The sequence below is a fragment of the Musca autumnalis genome, unplaced genomic scaffold, assembly GCF_047663935.1.
Source record: "Musca autumnalis isolate F117 unplaced genomic scaffold, ASM4766393v1 scaffold_5, whole genome shotgun sequence".
Classification (NCBI taxonomy): Eukaryota; Metazoa; Arthropoda; class Insecta; order Diptera; family Muscidae; genus Musca; species Musca autumnalis.
In genome coordinates, this window is record NW_027412088.1 from 48,278,892 (window position 1) to 48,298,824 (window position 19,933).

The following is a 19,933-nucleotide window of genomic DNA, read 5'->3' on the forward strand; positions in this document are numbered from 1 at the left end:
GTAAACAGCGGGGTGTATTTCAGGATTTCGTGAAATCCAGTGGATTTTGGAGCGCAAGTATAAACTTGACATTACGCTTAATGGAACATAACTATTAATATAAATCAAAATAAAATATCCCACCAACCAACAGAAACAGGGTGATTCAGCATTATTTTACAAATGATTATTGTTAATTATTAATCGTTGCCCATTTAGACGTTATGATTTAAATCGAATTTGTTTTATTTCGCTAATGCCTCAAAATGTTACAAATTCCAAACAATATTTTTTGAGATAAAACACGTGGAATATATGCAATTTTCTAAATTCTTTTCCCATTTTAAAATAACTTAAACGGCATTTACACAAGCGCTTATTGGTATGAAAATAACAACCAAGTAATCTGAATGGGGTCTTGAGAGCTTTTTGCTGGGTTAACGTTCTTTACGAGGATTTATTTGACGTTGTTTAGTCGCCTCTGAACAATGTAATTTTATCTCGTCTCGATTTAGAACATAACCCCGACTCAGCCATAAAAAAATAAATAAAACGACATTTTAGTTTAATTCATATTTTAATTAATTTTTTTATTGATTAATTCATTGAAGCATATATTGTTTCGTATGATATATGTATGTATTATGGATTATATATAGATTAATGGTTGTTGTTTTTGTTTTTTTTAGTTTAAGCATAGTAATGGGGGCTGGCTTATTGGTTATTTTTTGAAAGAACGAAAATAAACATTAAATTAGTTGGGTAATTCAATAAATTATAAAATTTATATACAACGATTTTATATAGTAGAGTTTTCTATAAAGCAAAGCGAAAAAAATCGTTAAATATTAAATTAATAATTATAATAATATTAATAACAAAACAAAAATTTAGGGAGAACTTAGAAGTAAGAAAGGAAAATAAAGAAAAACAAAAAAGGGCAAAAATAATAAAAAATAAACATAGTTGAAAAGGAAAGCAATAATAATAATGAAAACAATTATTAAATTCGAGTAATATTTAGAATAACAGAAAAAAAAAACAATTTGGTAATCAAATATTTTTTTAGTTTTTAAAAAACTTAGATAAAATAAAAACTATGTTTTAAACTTAAATACATTTTTTTCCAATCTCCGAGTTTGTTTGTTTTTGAATAGTATTAATAAATTAGTTGTTATTTCGAAATGTTGTTAAACTTTGTTTATGATACTTTCTGTGTATATGTTGACAATTAACTTTAAGGTTATGTTAAAAAAGTTATTGTTTTTTTTTTCTTAAATTAAATACAGAGTATAATTTAAAGATTTTAAATTCTTTTAAATGTGTATATATGCATGTATGTATATGTATAATAATTGTAATATTGATTATATTTAAAAAAATGTTATGTAGTTTTTTGCTTTTAATGCGTTTTTTGAGTTTAATTGTAAAATAGTTTCAAACTTTTATTCAAACTCCTTTTAGCAAATTTTTAATTTAGTTCATATGTTTTGTTGTTGTTTTGTTTCTACAATAGAGAGGATATATGCGTGTATGTTTATTATGTTTTTTTGCTTTGTTTGCTTTAATCTTATTATTGTTTTGCTCGTATTGTTTGTTTGTTGTTTGTAAAATGTTACTTCTATAGCCTAAGAATATAGATAATTGTATAATAAATGTATATATATAAAAAATTGAACCGCATGGCGGTATATTGTTTAGAATTAGAGGAGAGACTAATGACTTCCTTTACAGAAACACATACACACATAAATATATATATAGTAGTTTTCATTGTATAAATAATAATAATAATAATAATAATAGTTATGTTACGTTTTTTGTTTCTTTTGGATATGGTTATTTTGTTGTTGTTGTTTTGTTAATTCCAAGACCATGATCGGGGTAACATGGGAGTGTTGTTATAGACGGTACCAGAATTGTGTTGAACATTTTTTTTGCTTAATAAATTTTCGGAGCACTTCGATCATTGATTTTTTGGTTGCGTTTTAATGTTGCCCCACGTTTTATTTGATCCATCAAGGATTCATGACAGATACGGGGATCCGGCTAGAAAAATAGTTGTATTAAAAAATGTATTAATATTTATTTTTAGAAAAAAAAAAAACGCTACAACAATGCAATCATTACACAAACTATACAAATATATTATGCACAACTTTTAATTCATTATGATTTATTTATTTTGTTTATAGTGGTTATGCTATGAAGGAATGATGATAACAAATAAAAAAACATACAATAATTATTATTATAATTTAAACAAGACAGGAAGGTGTGTTTTGAATCTATATACACAAGCTGAAATAAAAAAGGAATCAAAAAACAAAAAAGCATATGGGAAAATATACAAAAAATCAAGTAAAGCATATACTTGTAGTTACACACTCTACAAGCCATTTATGGTTTGTAAAATTATACAAACCAAATCATTTGCAAAAAAATCGCATTTACATTGGAAAATTTTTGATAAGAGATGTATAATGATGAAATTTTCTTACAAACGAAACAGATATAATCAAAGATAACAAACTTATGGCCTATTTCACAAAGCCGATTCGAATTCAAAATTCTGTTTTTACAGTGTTTTATTTAACTTGCTTTGGTGTCCGTTAAGTTCAAATCTGGTAACTCATTTTTGACAAAGTTGCAGTTGACCATTCGAACTGAAACTTTGCGCACTTTTCAGATTTGGATGACAATACATGAATATGAAACCAAATCCAACATGGGTCCACATAGCGGTACCACCCGATTTAGTTCAAATCTAGTAACTCATTTTTAGCGCAGTTGCAGTTGACCAATCGAACTGAAACTTTGCACACCTTTCAGATTTGGATGTCAATACATGAATATGGGCCCATTTTCTTACTGTAGCCTCATATAGCGGTACCACCCGATTTTAAGTATTATGAGGATTTTATCTACATTTTTAGCCCGAATTGGGTGTAACTTGGCAATGGGACCCCCATTGTTACAGAAATTTCCTTACTAACAAGTAAAAAAGTGTCAGTCGGCTTTGCCGACAAATATATACCCTCAGCCAATCACGGTGTGCCTTAACCAAATTTAAATGGACTGTGCTTACACCTGGGAAGTTTTTGCAGATTCTGAAACTACAAGGCTCATAAATGAGAAATCTCAAGAAAAAAATCACTGGAGGGATTTTCAAATAAATCGCGATTTAAGTTCACATTTTTAGGAGTTCTTTAGGTTTTAACGATTTTGCTTGGAGAACGCGAGTTTTATGTAAATGGACCTAAGGAAAATGTTGTAGCTGTGAAAATTCTCCACAAGATTAACCTTTATGATATTTTCGTACGTTTTACTGTTTTTGAGATATAGAAGTTCAAATTGAGACAATGCCCTGACTGTATCGCCTCCTTATAAAACAATAACAGAATGAACTACAAAACTGACACTGACCACTGTGCACATATCTATAGGAATTTAGTTCATAAGTATAAAGAGAAAAAACTTTAGTTTAGCGTAGACAGTGCAGCAAAACTGTGGCTTTTCTCACAAAATGTAAATTTGTGTCTTGTAATTTGTTGTTATCTATTTATAATATATTGTGTTTTTCGTAGAATATCCCTGAAGATGACTGTCGATGGCAGTCGAAATATTGGAAACAACAAAAATTAGAGAACAAACAATAAAATAAACATTGTTTTATTCGAACGACCTTAAGCCAAACTAACCCTCCACATAAATAAAAAAATGTTATTTGTTTTGTTGGAGCAGTTTCTTGATCACTAGGAGGAACCCTAATTCGGTCAGAAAATGTAGCTAAAAGCCTCAAAAAACTTTAAATCGTGAGGCACCGTTATATGGGGGCTACACCAAAACGAGGACCTATCCTTGGCAATTTTTAGTAGAAAAGCTTTTTGGTCATTGGGAACCTCAAATGTCAAAGTTCAGCTAACTCGGTAAAAAATGGATCTAAAAGCCTCAAAATACTTTAAATCTGGAGGTAACGTTATATGGGACCTATACCAAAACGTGGACCTATCTTCATAATTTTTGGTGCAGAAGTTTTTTGATCTCTTGAAACTTCAATTGCCAAATTGGAGCCAATTTAGGAGGAGCTAAAACCTCAATATACCTGAAATCGGGAGGTACCGTTATATTGGGGCCTATACCAAAACGTGGACCTATATAGCCGATCTTCGAACTTTACCTACCTATGAAAAAACAGACACTCGGGTGCAAAATTTTAGCGTTCTATCTCTATTATGGCGGACGTTCGATGTGTTACAAACAGAAAAACAAACTTAATATACCCTCCATACTATTGAAGGTATAAAAACTTGTTATACCCTCAGCCTTTAGGCTAATGAGGGTATTTACACTTTGATACGACCAAAAATGTGCCTCATCGAAATTATGGTTTTAGACCCCAAGTATGTTTGTACGATATCCGTTTCAGACAATTTTGAGTAGATCTAGCAATGTCCGTGCGTCTGTCTGTCTGTCCGTCTGTCTGGCTGGTGCGCACGATAACTCTCGAATGGATCAATCGATTCGGTTCAAATTTTGGGTATCGAATTAATTTGTCCAGATTCGATTTAAGTTCGAAGATGGGCCATATAGGTTCACTTCTTCAGGTACCTCCCCCACAAATGTTCAAAAATTGTCCCAAAACTTGTGCGCACGTTAACTCTTGTAGGGAATAAGCGATTTGCACATCGTGTAATTTCTACCAAACTTAGATGAGGTTCCAATATGGACTCAATCGGTAAACTCCTTCGAGTACCTCCCACACAAAATTTCGGAAAATTCAGTTTAGGACCTGCTCACGAATCGCCTTGGTTGTTGTTGTAACATTTTGTATTCACTGTCCCCTATACGAAGGTACAAGTTTCCTCAGCGGTAAGTTCATACTTCCTGAAAAATAGCATGAAAGTTGAAAAACAAAACTTATGACACCATGTTTATGGGTGGAAGCGCAAGATAATTCTCGAACAGAAATGCCGATTCCGGCCAAAATTTGGCCTTCGTAATATTGTTTCCAAACTTAGTTTAAGTTCGTAGATAAGCCATATCGGTCCACTCCTACAGAAACCTACCCCACAAAAGTTCAAAAATATTCGGAAAAATTGTGCGCACGATAACTCTTGATGGAAGTAACCGATTTGGTCCATACTTTACACATTCTCATAATATCTACCAGATATAGATCAGGTTCGAATATGGACTATATTGTCCACTCCATCCCGTACCTCCCACACAAAATTTTGGATATGTTCACTTTAAGACCTGCTATTGAATCACTTTGATTTTTGTTGAAGCAACTTACATTCACTGCCTCAATTACGATGGTAAAAGTTGTTTCAGGGGCAAGTCCATACTTCTTGAGAAAACAGTCCGAAGGGTGTAAAAACCCCTTATGGCACCCCCATGGTCTATGCCGGCCCATTCCTTTATGTACCTTTTCCGCAAAATTTTTGAACTTTAATCCTAATCAACATTTTTGTGGGTTCATACGACCAAAATTTTGAAACCCATAAATACATAAGTTTTTTTGTGAAAAAATTGTTTCAATTTGCCCATGCTGAGGGTATATCTCTGTCGGCAAAGACGACTGATACTTTTTTACTTGTTTTTTTTTTTTTTTTTAATTTCTGACCTAAAAGCCAACAAATAGGGAGGTATGGGGGCTATACCAAAACGTGCAGCTATCTTAACAATTTTTAGTGGAGAAATTTCTAGTCCATTAAGAACCTCAAAAGTTAAATTTCAGCTAATTTGACAAAAAAAAAAAAAATGTAGATAAAATCCTCAAAATGTTTTAAATCGGGTGGTGCCGTTATATGGGGGGCTGTACCAAAACGTGGACCTATATAGGCGATCTTCGAACTTCGACCTGCCTATGGAAAAAAGACACTAGGGTGGAAAATTTTAGCGTTCTATCTCTATTATTACGGACGCTAGAGTGATTACAACAAACGGACGTGGCTAGATCGTCTTAGAATTGTATCCTGATCAAGAATATAGATACTATACTTTATAGGGTCGCAAATGATTAGTTCGATGTCTTACAAACAGAAAAACAAACGTAATATACCCTCCATACTATGGTGGAGGGTATAAAAACTTGTTTTTTTATTTCTGACGTAAAAGCAAAACAAAGCCAACAAAGTTAGTCAAAACTGAACTTTTTTGACTCGCCTAGTCTGTGAGTTTAATATAATTCAACCAGTAAGGAAAGGATCAAAGTCGGGCGGGGCCGACTATATGATACCCTACACCACTGTGAATATGTAAAATATAAATCGGAGCTATATCCAGATCTTAGCCGATTTCGTTATAATTTGGCACATTTATTTCTATGCAAATTCACTCACACATTCCAAATTTCATCGAAATCGGAAATATATAGCGTGTTTGGTACAGAAAATACGTGAAATCGGCCGAAAATATATATGGGAGCTATATCCAAATCTGAACCGATTTCGATATAATTTGGCACATTTATTTCTAGACCGAATTCAGTCACAAATTCCATATTTCATCGAAATCGGACATATATAGCGTGTGTGGTACAGAAAATACGTGAAATCGGCCGAAAATATATATGGGAGCTATATCCAAATCTGAACCGATTTCCATATAGTTTTGCACACTTATTTGTAGACAGAATTCAGTCACACATTCAAAATTTCATTAAAATTGGACGTAAATAGCGTGTTTGGTGCAGCAAATGCGTGAAATCGGGCGAAAATATATATGGAGCTATATCCAAATCTGAACCGATTTTCACCAAATGCAATAGCGTTCTTCCTATGGCTAAAAAAATTGTAGTCCCCAACTTTCAGCTGAATCGGACAAAAAATGCGACCTGTACGTTGCGAACAAAAATACATGGACAGACGGACGGACAAAAGGAACTATGGGTCTATTTCGTTTCCTTTTGTATGTTACATACAAATGCACAAAGACATAATACCCCTTACCACAGTGTGGTGTGGGGTATAAAAATAAATAGTTTTTTTTTTTTTCTCGAAAATCGACTCCTTATTTCAGGAATGAAACGATGAACTATACATTAGAGTGGTTTTAAAAAATCGATGTCGGATTTTTTTATGCGGCACCCTCCTAAAATGTTTAGTTTGTTAAAAAATAAGATTGCCAAAGTTTGAGCTCAATCGGAATATGTTAACACGTGCCACTGGGCCTCAATTTTTTTCCCGATTTTTTCCCTTTGAGGATAAACCAGTGGTATAACACTTTTTTATATGAGGTGTAACACTTTTTTAAAGCTATGACCTTTATGCAGTGAAAGATTATAAAAAAATTTTAAGCAAATGTTAAAAATGGTGTTCGGGGTGATGGCTACGATGTATGGTAAAAAATTGACTATAAGTAAAAAAGTGTGACTCATACGTTTAGATGAATCGATTGATAAAAATAAAAAATTAGGATCCATAAAATATTTTAATAAAAAAATTATCTTATAAGTATATGTTATATACACTTACACATTTTTTGAAATTGTGAGATTATTGCATTAGAAACGCTTAGACTAATTTTAGATAGCATATTTCTTAATTGAATGAATAAAATGTAAAAGGTGTGGTGGTGGATATAAGGTAAATAATAGAATCACACCTTAATGGTGTTTTAATGACTTTAAAAGATGATGCAACACCCTGTGAGAGAGTTAATGAAAAGCCACAAGCAAGTTATAAACCAAGAAAATCAAAAAAATAATACCTTTACTCTTCATAATATGTACTTTCGTTTTTTTTTTTTCTATAGTGCTTCATCGGAGATAGTGGCCGAAGATGAATTTGTGTCAATTAAAGGAAGATTGCGATATTGTGCACTTGGACGTTTAAGATGCTGTGTATTTTGATACATCTACAGTCAAATCATTACATTACATAACGAATCACAGAGAGTACATAACAAAATATACACAAATAATCGAGTGGGGAAAATATGTATTTCATAGGTGGGGAAGATACCAAAAAAATAAAACAAAAAGAAGAAGAAAAAAACAAAATATAAGTCAAAAAAAGAATTACCAAAGGATATAACAATTGTGGGATATTACAAGAAATAAAAACGTGCTCTTTTTTTCTATTCGCAAACCAATTAAAGATTTTCAAAAATGTTTGGAAACTATTATTTTTTGTTTATTTTACTTACCAATGCTTTGCTATTTATTAAATTACGTACAGCAAAGGCTCGACCTGATAGACTTTGTTTAGCCAATTTTTGATTGAGATTTTCTAAGAATTCTGCTTTTGCTTTCGCTCGTGTCATACCAGTTTTATCAATATTTGTGCTGGTATAATCTAAAATATATTCAATTTTTTTTTTGGTGGTTGAAGGAGAAAAGAACAAATGTTGAGTTTAGAAAAATATGCGGAATTGAAGTTAAGAAAAAAAACAAGCGTGTTAAAAATAACTCAATTGGCAATCATAATATTAAAAAGAAAAAAAAACGAACGTAACAAAACTCAAATATTTAAGGTGCTTTTTTATACAGACTTGAAAAGAATTTTGTTAGGAAAAAACGATTTAACAAAATGGAACAATAAACGCATGTATTTACATATTGGTTTGGTTCTTAAAAATTGGAAAACAAAATTGGTATACAAATATTAAGACAAGTGAAGCAATTGTTGAAAAAATGTAAATCAACAAAGTGGGTCAAAGACAATTTTTAGGAACTAACAAAAATATATTTATATATTAAAATAACATTTTTTAAAGGTTTTTTATGTAAAACCATAAATATTTGTTTATTAATTTGATGTACATAAATGTTTGAATCAAATAATATTTGATTCTAATGTGATGATAGAATGAAAAAATGTTTTTTTTAAATAATGGTGGTGAGTGTTAGAAAAATTTCACCACTTCCCAAAAATGATTTCAAATGAAAGCCGATTTCTTCAGCAACATAAAAACAAAACAATTACAAAAAATCTTCTATAAATCTAACAGAGACTATTTCTAATTCATAAATAAAAACCTCTCAAATTGAAACTGATTTCCAAGGACATAAAAATGCAAAATCTTAAATGTTTGGTTATTGAAAATGTACACTACAATTTTTGAATTGTGTTTTCGCATAGGTTTCTAAATTAAAAAAAAATGAAAAAAGCCTTAAATTCAAAAACAATACTATCTAAGGAGTGGTGAATTCCACGAGAAACTCACCACTGCTAAAAAAATTGTCTCAAATGAAAGCAGATTTTTTAGGCAATATAAAAACATACTAATTTTAATTTTTTTATTCGAAATTTCGAATGAAATTATTAACAATTTAATGGCCTGTTTCACAAAGACGATTCGAATACAAATTCGTTCAAAATACTACCAACCTTCTGATTTTTTAAAAATATTTGAATTGTTTTTATTTTCAATCAAACAAACACTTCCTACAACAACATGGGTTTGGTAGTAATTCGAACGAATTTAAATCCGAATCGTCTTAGAGAATTTTTAAAGTGAAACTTAAAAATATTGTATGAAATGTGTTCGCAACTTTTCCTAAATTTAAAAACTATAACTATTAAGGTATGTTGAATTTCTAAAGAAACTCACCACAGCCCGAAAATGATTACAAAAGGGAACACATTTTTTACTTATCATAAATCATTAACAATTCGTTAGGAAAAGTATTCACTTTTATGATTAATTTTAGGATTTTTAAATTGAATCGTAAAAACACGATTTTTAATGAATTCGTAAATATTTCAAAATTCAAAAACAATAATTTTTATGGTGTGGCGAATTTTTCGAGAAATCCACCACTGCTTAAAACTTGTCTCAAATGAAATCTAGTTTTATAAGCAACCTAAGAACATACAATTAAATTTTTTTTAAATTTCCTAAGAAATATCCTCAGCCTTGAGGCTAACTTTGATACGATGAAAAATGTGCCTCATCTGTCGGTCAGGCTGGTCCGAAATTTAGTCTTCGTAGCATTTTGTCGGACGTAGGGGATGAATGATACCAAGCAACGGTCTTGACCGACTTTAACATGGCAAAGCCCAGGATTTATCTTGCTCCCTCTTTCATCTCAAGTGGACACTGACTTCCCCGTGGTGTCACCTGGGGAGCTGCCTTTAACAACCGTCAAAGGTAGTGAGTTAACATGTGCCGCGCGTTCACCCATAGGAACGTTAAAAACTTGGGTTGGGCCAGTAACTCACCCCTTCAAAACACCGCCTACTATGAAAAAACAAAGAAAAAGAAGAAAAACAAACCCCTCTAACGTTTAACGTTTTAAGGATCATGATCTGCGAATCTGCACCTGAAATGTCAGGTCCCTCTACAGAGCAGGTGTAGTTTGCGCACTGGCGGATATACTTGGCAAGTACAGAGCTGATATTATCGCCTTACAGGAAGTGCGATGGAACCGGGCAGACGTAAAAATAACAAACGATTACGCACTGTATCATAGCTGCCATGAAACGAAACATGAGCTAGGTGTTGGATTTATGGTAAATAGGAGGCTTAAAAATCTCCTCTCTAGCTTCACTCCTGTTGATGAGAGAATTGCCACAATCCGTATAAAAGCAAAGTTTATTTAACATCTGTCTCATCTGCGCCCATACCCCGACCAAAGAGAAAGATGAACAGACCAAGGATATATTCTACGAGCGCCTAGAGAGAGCATATGACCGCTGCCCTGGCCATGACATTAAGATTGTTCTAGGAGATTTTAATACTAAAATTGGGAGAGAAATTATCATTGGTCCACGATCGGAAAGTTCAGCCTTCATGAGGTAACATCCGACAACGGAATGAGGCTGATCGAGTTTGCAGTGGCAAAAACATGGTAGTGAGCAGTGTCAGATTCCAACACCTCGACATACACAAGGCCACGTGGATATCCCCAGATGGGAAAACAAGAAACCAGATTGATCATGTTGTGATAGACGGAAGGCACTCGTCCAGTGTGTGAGATGTCCGATCGATTCGAGGAGCGAACATCGATTCGGACAATTTCCTTGTAGTACCAAAAGGTACGCACTCGCCTTAATATTGCGGCAAAAGTGTGATCTAACACAGGACGGAAGCTGGATGTCGAGAAGCTGCAAACACAACAGATAGCACAAGCCTATTCCGATCAACTGACTCACATGCTGGAAGACGGCTTGTCCCGATAATGTGGAAGCGCAGTGGCAAAGAATAGGTCACTCACTTCAAACTGCCGCAAAATCTGAGCTTGGGTACAAAAAACCACCACCTAAAAATCTATGGTACGATCAAGAGTGCCGTAAGGCTACTGAAGAAAAGAACGCGGCCTGCATTCAGTAGCAACACGAAAATATCGGGAGGAGAGGAGAGAGGAGAAGCGCATTTTCAGAAGAAAAACGAAAGAGCAAGAAAAACGTGAGCGTGAGAAACTCTAGATGTTTAGGAGTCAGAATGAAGTCCGCAGATTTTACCAGAGTGTAAAACACCAGACTGAGGAGTATGGTGCAGGCACATTCTCCTGCAAAGATCATGAAGGGAATCTAGTAACTTATACAGATGGCGTACTGAGGATCTGGAAGGAGCATTTCGTGAAGCTCTTAGTATCGAACGTGGGCGGCGATGAAGATACACCAGAACCAATCGCAAATGACGACGTTGAATGTCTTCCACCTAGCCAAAGCGAGGTCATGACAGCAATTAATCGGCTGAAAAACAATAAAGCAGCAGGAGCTGATGGGCTGCCCGCCGAACTATTCAAGACCGGTGGCGAAATGCTGATAAGGAGTACGCATCAGTTAATTACCGAAATTGGGCAGGAAGAGAGCATACCCAACGAATGAAACCTCAGCCTCCTATGTCCCGTACACAAGAAAGGAGACAAGACGGTGTGTACAAACTACAGAGGCATAAGTCTGCTCCCAATCGCATACAAAGTGCTGTCGAGTGTACTGTGTGAACGTTTAAAACCCATGGTCAATAACATATTCGGGTCATACCAATGCGGGTTTAGACCTGGTAAAACGACAATTGACCAAATCTTCACACTGCGCCAAATACTGTAGAAGACCCACGAAAGACAGATTGACACATACCACCTGTTCATCGACTATAATGTCGCCTTCGACAGCCCAATTAGATCAAAGGTGTTTCAAGCCATATCTGAGTTTGGTATCCCTGCAAAACTTATAAGATTATGCAGGATGACATTGGCTAATACAAGATCAGCTGTTAAAGTAGGAAATAACCTCTCGGAACCTTTTGAAACAAAACGAGGTTTCAGGGAAGGTGACAGCCTATCGTGTGACCTATTTAAAATTCTATTGGAAAAGGTCATACGAGAAGCGAATGTATATACCGATAGAGATAAAAATAGCACTATATTCAATAAGGATATAATGTTACTGGCCTACGCAGACGATATTGATATAATAGGTCGATCAACTCGATCCGTAACAGCCACCTTTGCGAAAATTGAAAAAGAGTCTGCCAAAGTGAGTGGATCTGGCAGTCAACAGCGATAAGACAACGTTTATGGCATCAACACGCAAGACATCCAGTAGACTCGGACTAACTGTTCAGAACTGCAATTTTCAGATAGTAAATGACTTTATTTACCTCGGCACCGCCATAAATAAAACGAACAACATCAGTTTTGAAATCAAAAGAAGAATAATATTGGCCAACAGATGCTACTTTGGTCTAAGTAAACAGTTTAAAAGTAAAACCACCTCTCGTCAAACAAGAGAGAAAAATTCTTCGAAAGATTTATGGACCAATATGCGTTGACGGTGAATACCGACGTTGTATGAACCATAGTAAATCGTATCGAACTACAACGGTTGTGTTGGATTGGCCATGTCAGCAGGATGGATAAAGATGCCCCCGCCAAAAAGACATTTGAATACGAGCGACTCGACGGTATACGCCCCAAGGAAAGGCCAAAACTCTGATGGAAAGACCAAGTTGAAGAAGATATCACAAAACATGGCATCCAAAATTGGAGAAGTAAAGCAAAAGATCGGTGCGTTTGGAAATCTATTCTTAGTTCGGCTTATGGAACAAGACGTTCTGTTTAATATAAAAGTCATCTAAGTAACATTTTGTCCAAATGGGTTTAGGCCCCAAGTATGTTTGGACTTAATACGTTTCAGACAATTTTGAGTCGATTTAGCACTACCCATGCGTCCGTCTGACTGGTCCAAAATTTAGCCCTCTTAATATTTTGTACAAACTTAGATGAAGTTCAAACATGGTCGATTCCACTCCACGGTGCTCTTGAAACAATTTTAAATGGAAGGTGCTTACACCTCGGAAGTTGTTGCGGATTCTGAAACTACAATGTTTATAAATGGGAATAAAGAAAATGTGGTAGCTATCAAAATTCTCTACAAGATTGGCCTTTACGGTATTTTCGTAGGTTTTAGCATATTTGAAATACAGAAGTTCAAATTATGACAATTCAAATTCAATTCTGTATCGCCACCTTATAAAACAATGTCATGACTGCAAATTCCCAACTTAAACTTATGTATATATTTAAAAAAATGGTACAACCTAGGAAAAGTTACATAAACCAGTCTTGTAGAGAATTTTCACAGCTTTACAGATTTTCTCAGGTTCCATAAAGATAAGACTTGCCGCATTCAAGCAAAATCGCGAAAACCTAACAAAAAAAAACTTTAAAATGTAACCTGAGTTTCTTTATCTCAAAAATGGTACAACCTGGAAACAAATCATAAAGGTCATTCCTCTAGAGAATTTTCACAGCTACAACATTTTCTTTAGCACCATTTCGATAGGACTTGCGGTTTCCAAGCAAAATCGTGAATTTTCACAGCTACAATATTTTTTTAGCACCATTTCGATAGGACTTGCGGTTTCCAAGCAAAATCGTGAATTTTGACCGCGATTTATTTAAAAATCCCTACAGCGATTTTTTCTTGTTTTTGGATTTTTCTTATCTATGAACATTGCTGTTTCAGAATTCACAAAAACTTCTCCTGTGTAAGTGGTTTTCATTAAAAGTTAGTTAAGGCGCAACCTTCATGACATTGTTTTATAAGGGGGCGATATTGTCCCAATTTGAACTTCTATATCTCAAAAATGGTAAAACCTACGAAAATACCATAAAGGCCAATCTTGTAGAGAATTTTGATAGCTACAACATTTTCATTAGTCCCATTCTGATAGGACTTGCGGTTTATAAGCAAAATCGTGAAAACCTAAACAACCCCTAAAAATGTCAACTTGAATCGCGATTTATTTAAAAAGCGCTCCGGCGATTTTTTTTGTTTTTTGATTTTTCTCATCTATGAACATTGTAGTTTAAGAATCTCCAAAAAATTCCCAGGTGCAAGCACCTTCCATTTAAATTTGTTTCAAAAGCACCGTGATCTATTTCTAACATCCTGCGCAAAAATTCAACACTTTTTCGCGTTAATTCTAATCAAATTTATTAGCTAAATTACCGAATAAATGCGGAACGTCTTTCTTCGTTAAGAAAAATACCCCAAAAGTTTATATATTTCTATAAATACATAATTTTTGGGGAAAAGAATGTTTGATATGTAGCGGGTATTCCGATGTGGAAAGATCCATCGATTAAAGCAGCGCCGACCATAGAAATACAAACATAACGAATCCATGTGTGAATTGTATGTGCGAAACAAGTAAAAAAGTATCAATCGGCTTTGCCGACAGAGTTATACCGTCAGCCTATGTGGATTGAAGTAAATATTTTCCAAAAAAAAAAATGTATTTAGGGGGGTTTTCAAAATTTTGGGCGTATGAATCGATAAAAATATGGATAGGATTAAATCTCAAAAATTTACGGGGATACCGATAGATAGGGAGGTACCGGAAGGGGTGGACCTATAAGCACCACCTTCAAATTTCATCTAATAATCGAAGAAATATTACGATACCCAAAGTTTAGACGACCGCAGTATTCGGTTCGAGCTCTCCAGCCAGTACATATGGTGGCATAGGCGTCTTTTACAACTCTCGGGCTATTTTCTCAAGAAGTATAGACTTGCTCCTGAAAAAACTTTTACTTTCGTAATTGTGGCTGCGAATGCAAGTTGTTTCAAGAAAAATCAAAGTGATTCGAGATTAGGTCTTAGAGTGAATTTATCCAAAATTTTGTGTGGGAGGTACCCGAAGGAGTGGACAAATACAGACCATATTCGAACCTGATCTATATCTGGTAGATATATTAGGATGTGCAAACAATTTTTCCGAATATTTTTGAACTTTTGTGGGGGAGGTACCTGAAGGATTGGACCGATATGGCTTATCTTCGAACTTAAACTAAGTTTGCACAAAATATAAGGAAGGCCACATTTTGGACCGAATGGACAGATCCGTTCTAGAGTTATCTTGCGTTCCAATCACTACACACGGTGTCGTAGGGATTTTTTTTGCATCTTTCAGGCTATTTTCTCAGGAAGTATGGACTTACCCCCGATGAAACTTGTACCGTAGTATGGGGGGCAGTGAATACAAGTAGCTACAACAAAAATCAAAGCGATTCGAGAGCAGGTCCTAAACTGAACTTTTCCGAAATTTTGTGTGGGAGGTACCCTAAGGAATGGACTGATAGAGTCCATATTGGAACTATTATCTAAGTCTAGTAGAAATTTCACGATGTGCAAAGTATGGACCAAATCGGTTACTCCCTTCAAGAGTTATCGTACGCACACATTTTCCGAACATTTTTGAACTTTTGTGGGGGAGGTAACCCATCTTCGAACTTAAAGTAAGTTTGGACAAAATATTACGAAAGTCAAACTTTGAACCGAATCGGTTCATCCGTTCGAGAGTTATCGTGCGCTTCAGCCAGCCAGACAGACGGACAGACATTGCTAAATCAACTCCAAATTGTCTGAAACACATTTCGTCCAAACATACTTGAAAGTGTATATACCCTCGTTAGCATAAATGCTGAGGGTATAAAAAGCAACAATTAAATTATGTTTTTTTGTTTGTTTTTGTTCACGCATAGCGTACGTGAGGGAGAAAGGCATATGCAAAGACAACTCAGTGGGATCGCTGAGTATACTGTCTTTGCAAAGAAGAGCAGCTCTGGACTAAAGTCTCGAATTATACAGGCTGAGGATATGTCTCTGTCAGCAAATCCGCCTAGTGCTTTCTTACTTGTTGATCGTATCAAAGTGCATATACGCTCCTCCTTAGCCTAAAGGTTGAGGGCATAAAAATGGCTTTCTTGGTAGCATAAAAAGTAAGAACTTTAAACTTCTTCCATTCCTATAATTGACGGAGATGAGGCACAAAAAAGTTTTTCTAAATTACTCCTAAAAACAACTACAGTCGAAATCGCTTATAACGTCGTCGTTTATAACGTCATATCGGTTATAAAGACGATATCCAAAAGTCCTAAATCCCTGGGGCCCCTTATAGCCCTATCGCTTATAACGACATATCGGTTATAGCGACAAATTCCGTCGGTCCCTTGGCCGACGTTATAAGCGATTTCGAAAGTATCTGAAATGCAAACTAATCACATTCTATTTAAATATTGCTAATTTTTATACTGTGATGAATTTCTCGAGAAACTCACCACACCCCCATAAATTATAGAAGTGGAGTAAAATAATCCATAGATAAAACATAAAGCTTTTATTGCTAATCGGTTTTAGTTTGGGAAGTGCAATAAACTGAAAAGCAATACAATTTAATGTATATAAGACAATAACACCTAAGAAAAATTGTGCTAATGACATGAATGATGAAAGAGAAACTACCATGAGTAGATTGAAAGGAGATGAAAGGAAATGCATTGATTTGCGAAGTTCGGTTTAGTTACAGTTATAGATTTTTTCACACAGGTACTGTACAAAATGCAGCGGCAATAGAAATTTGTCTTCTATTTTTTCTTTCTTGTTATTTTTTGCCTGTCTTTGACACCTTAACAGCAGCTTAAAAATCACTTTAAAATAATCAATAAAAAAGAAACGAAACATGGAAACAAAAAAACAGCATGCAGAATAAAAATGTGGAAATGTCTCGCAACTATTGTGAGAAACTTGCTTCCAAAATAAGTTTTTTTTTCTAATGAAAATTAAAAATGTATATCATTTAGAGAAAAGAATCAACAGAACTGAGAGAGTCAAATGACAAATGAAACAAACGTCAACTCAAAACGAAAACACAGGCATAACAAAACGCGTTATCTCACTTGTATTGGCTGTGGTAAAAGTCGTTTGGGGCTGATGATGAGGATGGTGATTGTAATATATTGATCCACCGCCATTACCAGAATCATAGTGGCCACCGCTGCTGCCTCCGCCTCCTCCACCACTAGTGGCAGATGTGCCACTACTGCGACGACCACTGGTACCATATATGCTGGCTATGGAAGAGGGTGTGGGCGAGTTGCATATTGGCGATGCCGGCTGAGAATGGACGGATGATGCACCACTGGGCGACTGGCAGTGTATGGTTGTGGTTTGTATAAACGGATTGGTGGCTACAAAGATCTTCTGTTGAACACTGGAATGGCGTGAGGGTATTGGCGGCTGCTGTTGCAGTTGTTGTTTATTTGATGCCAATGAAGAGCTTGAGATTGTTCTTTGCCGATTGCCGCCACCTGAAGAATTGGGGGCTGTTGGTTGTTGATATTGTTGAGTCTGCTGTTGGGACGAGGAGTGATGTGGCAGTGGCATTGGTGGTCTTTGACTAATATTCTGTGGCGCCTGATATTGTTGTTGCTGTGTCTGACGCTGTTGATCCTGTTGATGGCCTCCGGATATGGCGGCTGGGGCGTGATATTGTTGCTGTTGGGCTCCTTGGGTAGTACCATAATGACTTTGTTGTTGCTGCTGCTGCAGATGTAAACGTTGTTGTTGTTGCATCATATTTCTTGGCAATGTGGCAGAAGACGAAGCCGCAGCATATGAAGCCAAATTCGATGGTGGATGTATTTGCTGCTGCTGATTTTGATGATGATGGTGATTGCTACTACGTTTGGGCATAGTAGCCGAATTATTGTTACTATGTATTGGTGGTGGAGGGGGATCTTCAAGCGGCGGGGGACACGTATAGTGCTGTTGCTGCTGTTGATGTTGTGGTTGTTGCTGATGATGGCCACCACTTTGGTAATGGGATGTCTGCTGATGCACTGGCAATTGAGGGGACTGGGACATGGGCTGTTGCCGCGTTTGCTGCTGCTGCTGATGATGATTATTGGCAGTTGGTGGATGATGATGACCAGCAGCTGTTATGTGTTTAGGCGCATAATATTGAGAAGAATTATATGGATTTTGATTCAATGTTTGATTGTTGGCGGCATTTGTGTTTGTTTCAGCGGCTGCATTTTGTTTTGAGGAATTATTGATAGGTGGGTGATAGTGAGAAGAAGCAGTTGAGGAGGATGTAGAAGCAGAAGAAGAATTGACAGTATTTACAGAAGACACATTAGAATTATGGGAAGAGTTACTGTGGTGGTGTTTACTGTTGGCCTTCACTGAAATGCCAGAAGACGAATTGGATTCTTTTGCAAAGGACGATACTTTTGAAAGTAACGACGATGTCGATGAGGAGAGTGGAAAATGTGGTGAAGCATTAAAACTAGCCGAAGCTGTCAAATGTGTTGTGGTATGAGAAGTAGAAGATGAAGAGGAGGACACTGATGATGCAGATGTCTGTTGATGTTGCTGGTGGTGTACTAATGTTTTTTGAGAAATTGTGGTTGTTGATGACGATGATGATGACAATTGATTGGATGATGATGAAGTGCTAAAACTACCATATAATTTTGATTTAGAATTTTCAATAAATTTACCGTCGTAGGTTTGCTGCTGCTGTTGTGATACATGAGGCGACATTTGCGGCTGTTGTCCATAATTGCGCATATAAATATCTTCAGAACGATCTCTAGTTTGGGCCTGCGAAACTCCATAGATGGCCTCGTTGGCGCTGCCTGAGGTGGTCTGTTGTTTACTATTTAGGCGTGCATTGAGTTGAGCTATAAGATTTGGATTGGTTTTTGGTTGAGCTGGCACATGCGACTGTGTTGTTGCTGATGCTTGATGGCCATTGTTGGGTCCAGGGCTGTTGGTGCGAAAACTCGACATATTGTTTAGAATTTTCGGTTGTGCATATATGCCACCGGGTGATGAAGTGCGAAATGACTGAAAAAAATGAGAAAAAGAAATAAAATTAGAAAAAACACGTTGGAAGGGGAGGATGGTTTACATTTAGCTATTAATATATTTTGTTATAATTGGTTATTGTGTGAAGGAAGCAGCTTAACAAGCACAAAACATTCATTCCAAAACTTTTGTGTTTTCTCTATTGCATGTCATAAAAGGTAACGCAAAAAGTACAACTGTACCTAAAGTAGCCTCGCACAGTATTGATACTCGTGTAACCTGTATAAAATAAAACAGGGGTTTGGTTGAGGGTTTGTTGTTGGACGGATTTGAGAACATCTCGTCATCAGATTCACACCAGGATATGAAATACTAGCGTCTACTTGGATTAATGCTAAATTCGTCAATATCAGTATTATCTTCGCCCATGACGAGACCGAAGTCAAGAACGGGCAGACCGATGATCTATTTTAACAGTGGCAAGGAAAAATATGTGACCTGACCATAATAATAAATTGTTCTGTTGCTGTAGCAACATAAGTTTGATGCTGATTTGGTAGCCGCTGGCCGAAACACAGACATGGGGCATTGTAAATAAAATTAATTGTTCTAGGCGATTTTGACGAAAAAATGAAAAGTAAAAAACCATGGCCTTTGAGCCCATCTATCCAACGATAGATGGTCTTTGAGCCCATCTATCCAACGATAGATGGCCTTTGAGCCCATCTATGCATCTATCTATGCAACGATAGATAGCCTTTGAGCCCATCTATGCAACGATAGATAGCCTTTGAGCCCATCTATCCAAGGATAGATGGTCTTTGAGCTTATATATCCAACGATAGATGGCCTTTGAGCCCATCTATCTGAAGATAGATGGCCTTTGAGCCCATCTATCC

The 19,933-nt window shown here is 35.7% G+C and overlaps 1 protein-coding gene across 6 annotated transcripts in view; it reads right to left on the bottom strand.

The window, feature by feature from the left end:
* Positions 1-652: 652 nt before the first annotated feature.
* The window catches only part of mim (missing-in-metastasis), a 396,419-nt gene continuing 377,138 nt past the window's right edge, over positions 653-19,933 (bottom strand). For 5 of the 6 annotated variants that reach the window (XM_073988101.1, XM_073988098.1, XM_073988097.1 and 2 more), the window contains 4 exons: positions 18,725-19,073; positions 17,120-18,406; positions 8,134-8,282; positions 653-2,028 (listed from right to left, as the gene is read on the bottom strand). In XM_073988101.1, coding sequence (XP_073844202.1) covers positions 1,921-2,028; positions 8,134-8,282; positions 17,120-18,406; positions 18,725-19,073 — 1,893 coding nt within the window. In that variant the 3' untranslated portion in view covers positions 653-1,920. Of the gene's footprint in view, positions 2,029-7,695; positions 7,843-8,133; positions 8,283-17,119; positions 18,407-18,724; positions 19,074-19,933 lie in introns of all 6 variants that reach the window. The other variant, XM_073988102.1, reaches the window with a different exon arrangement.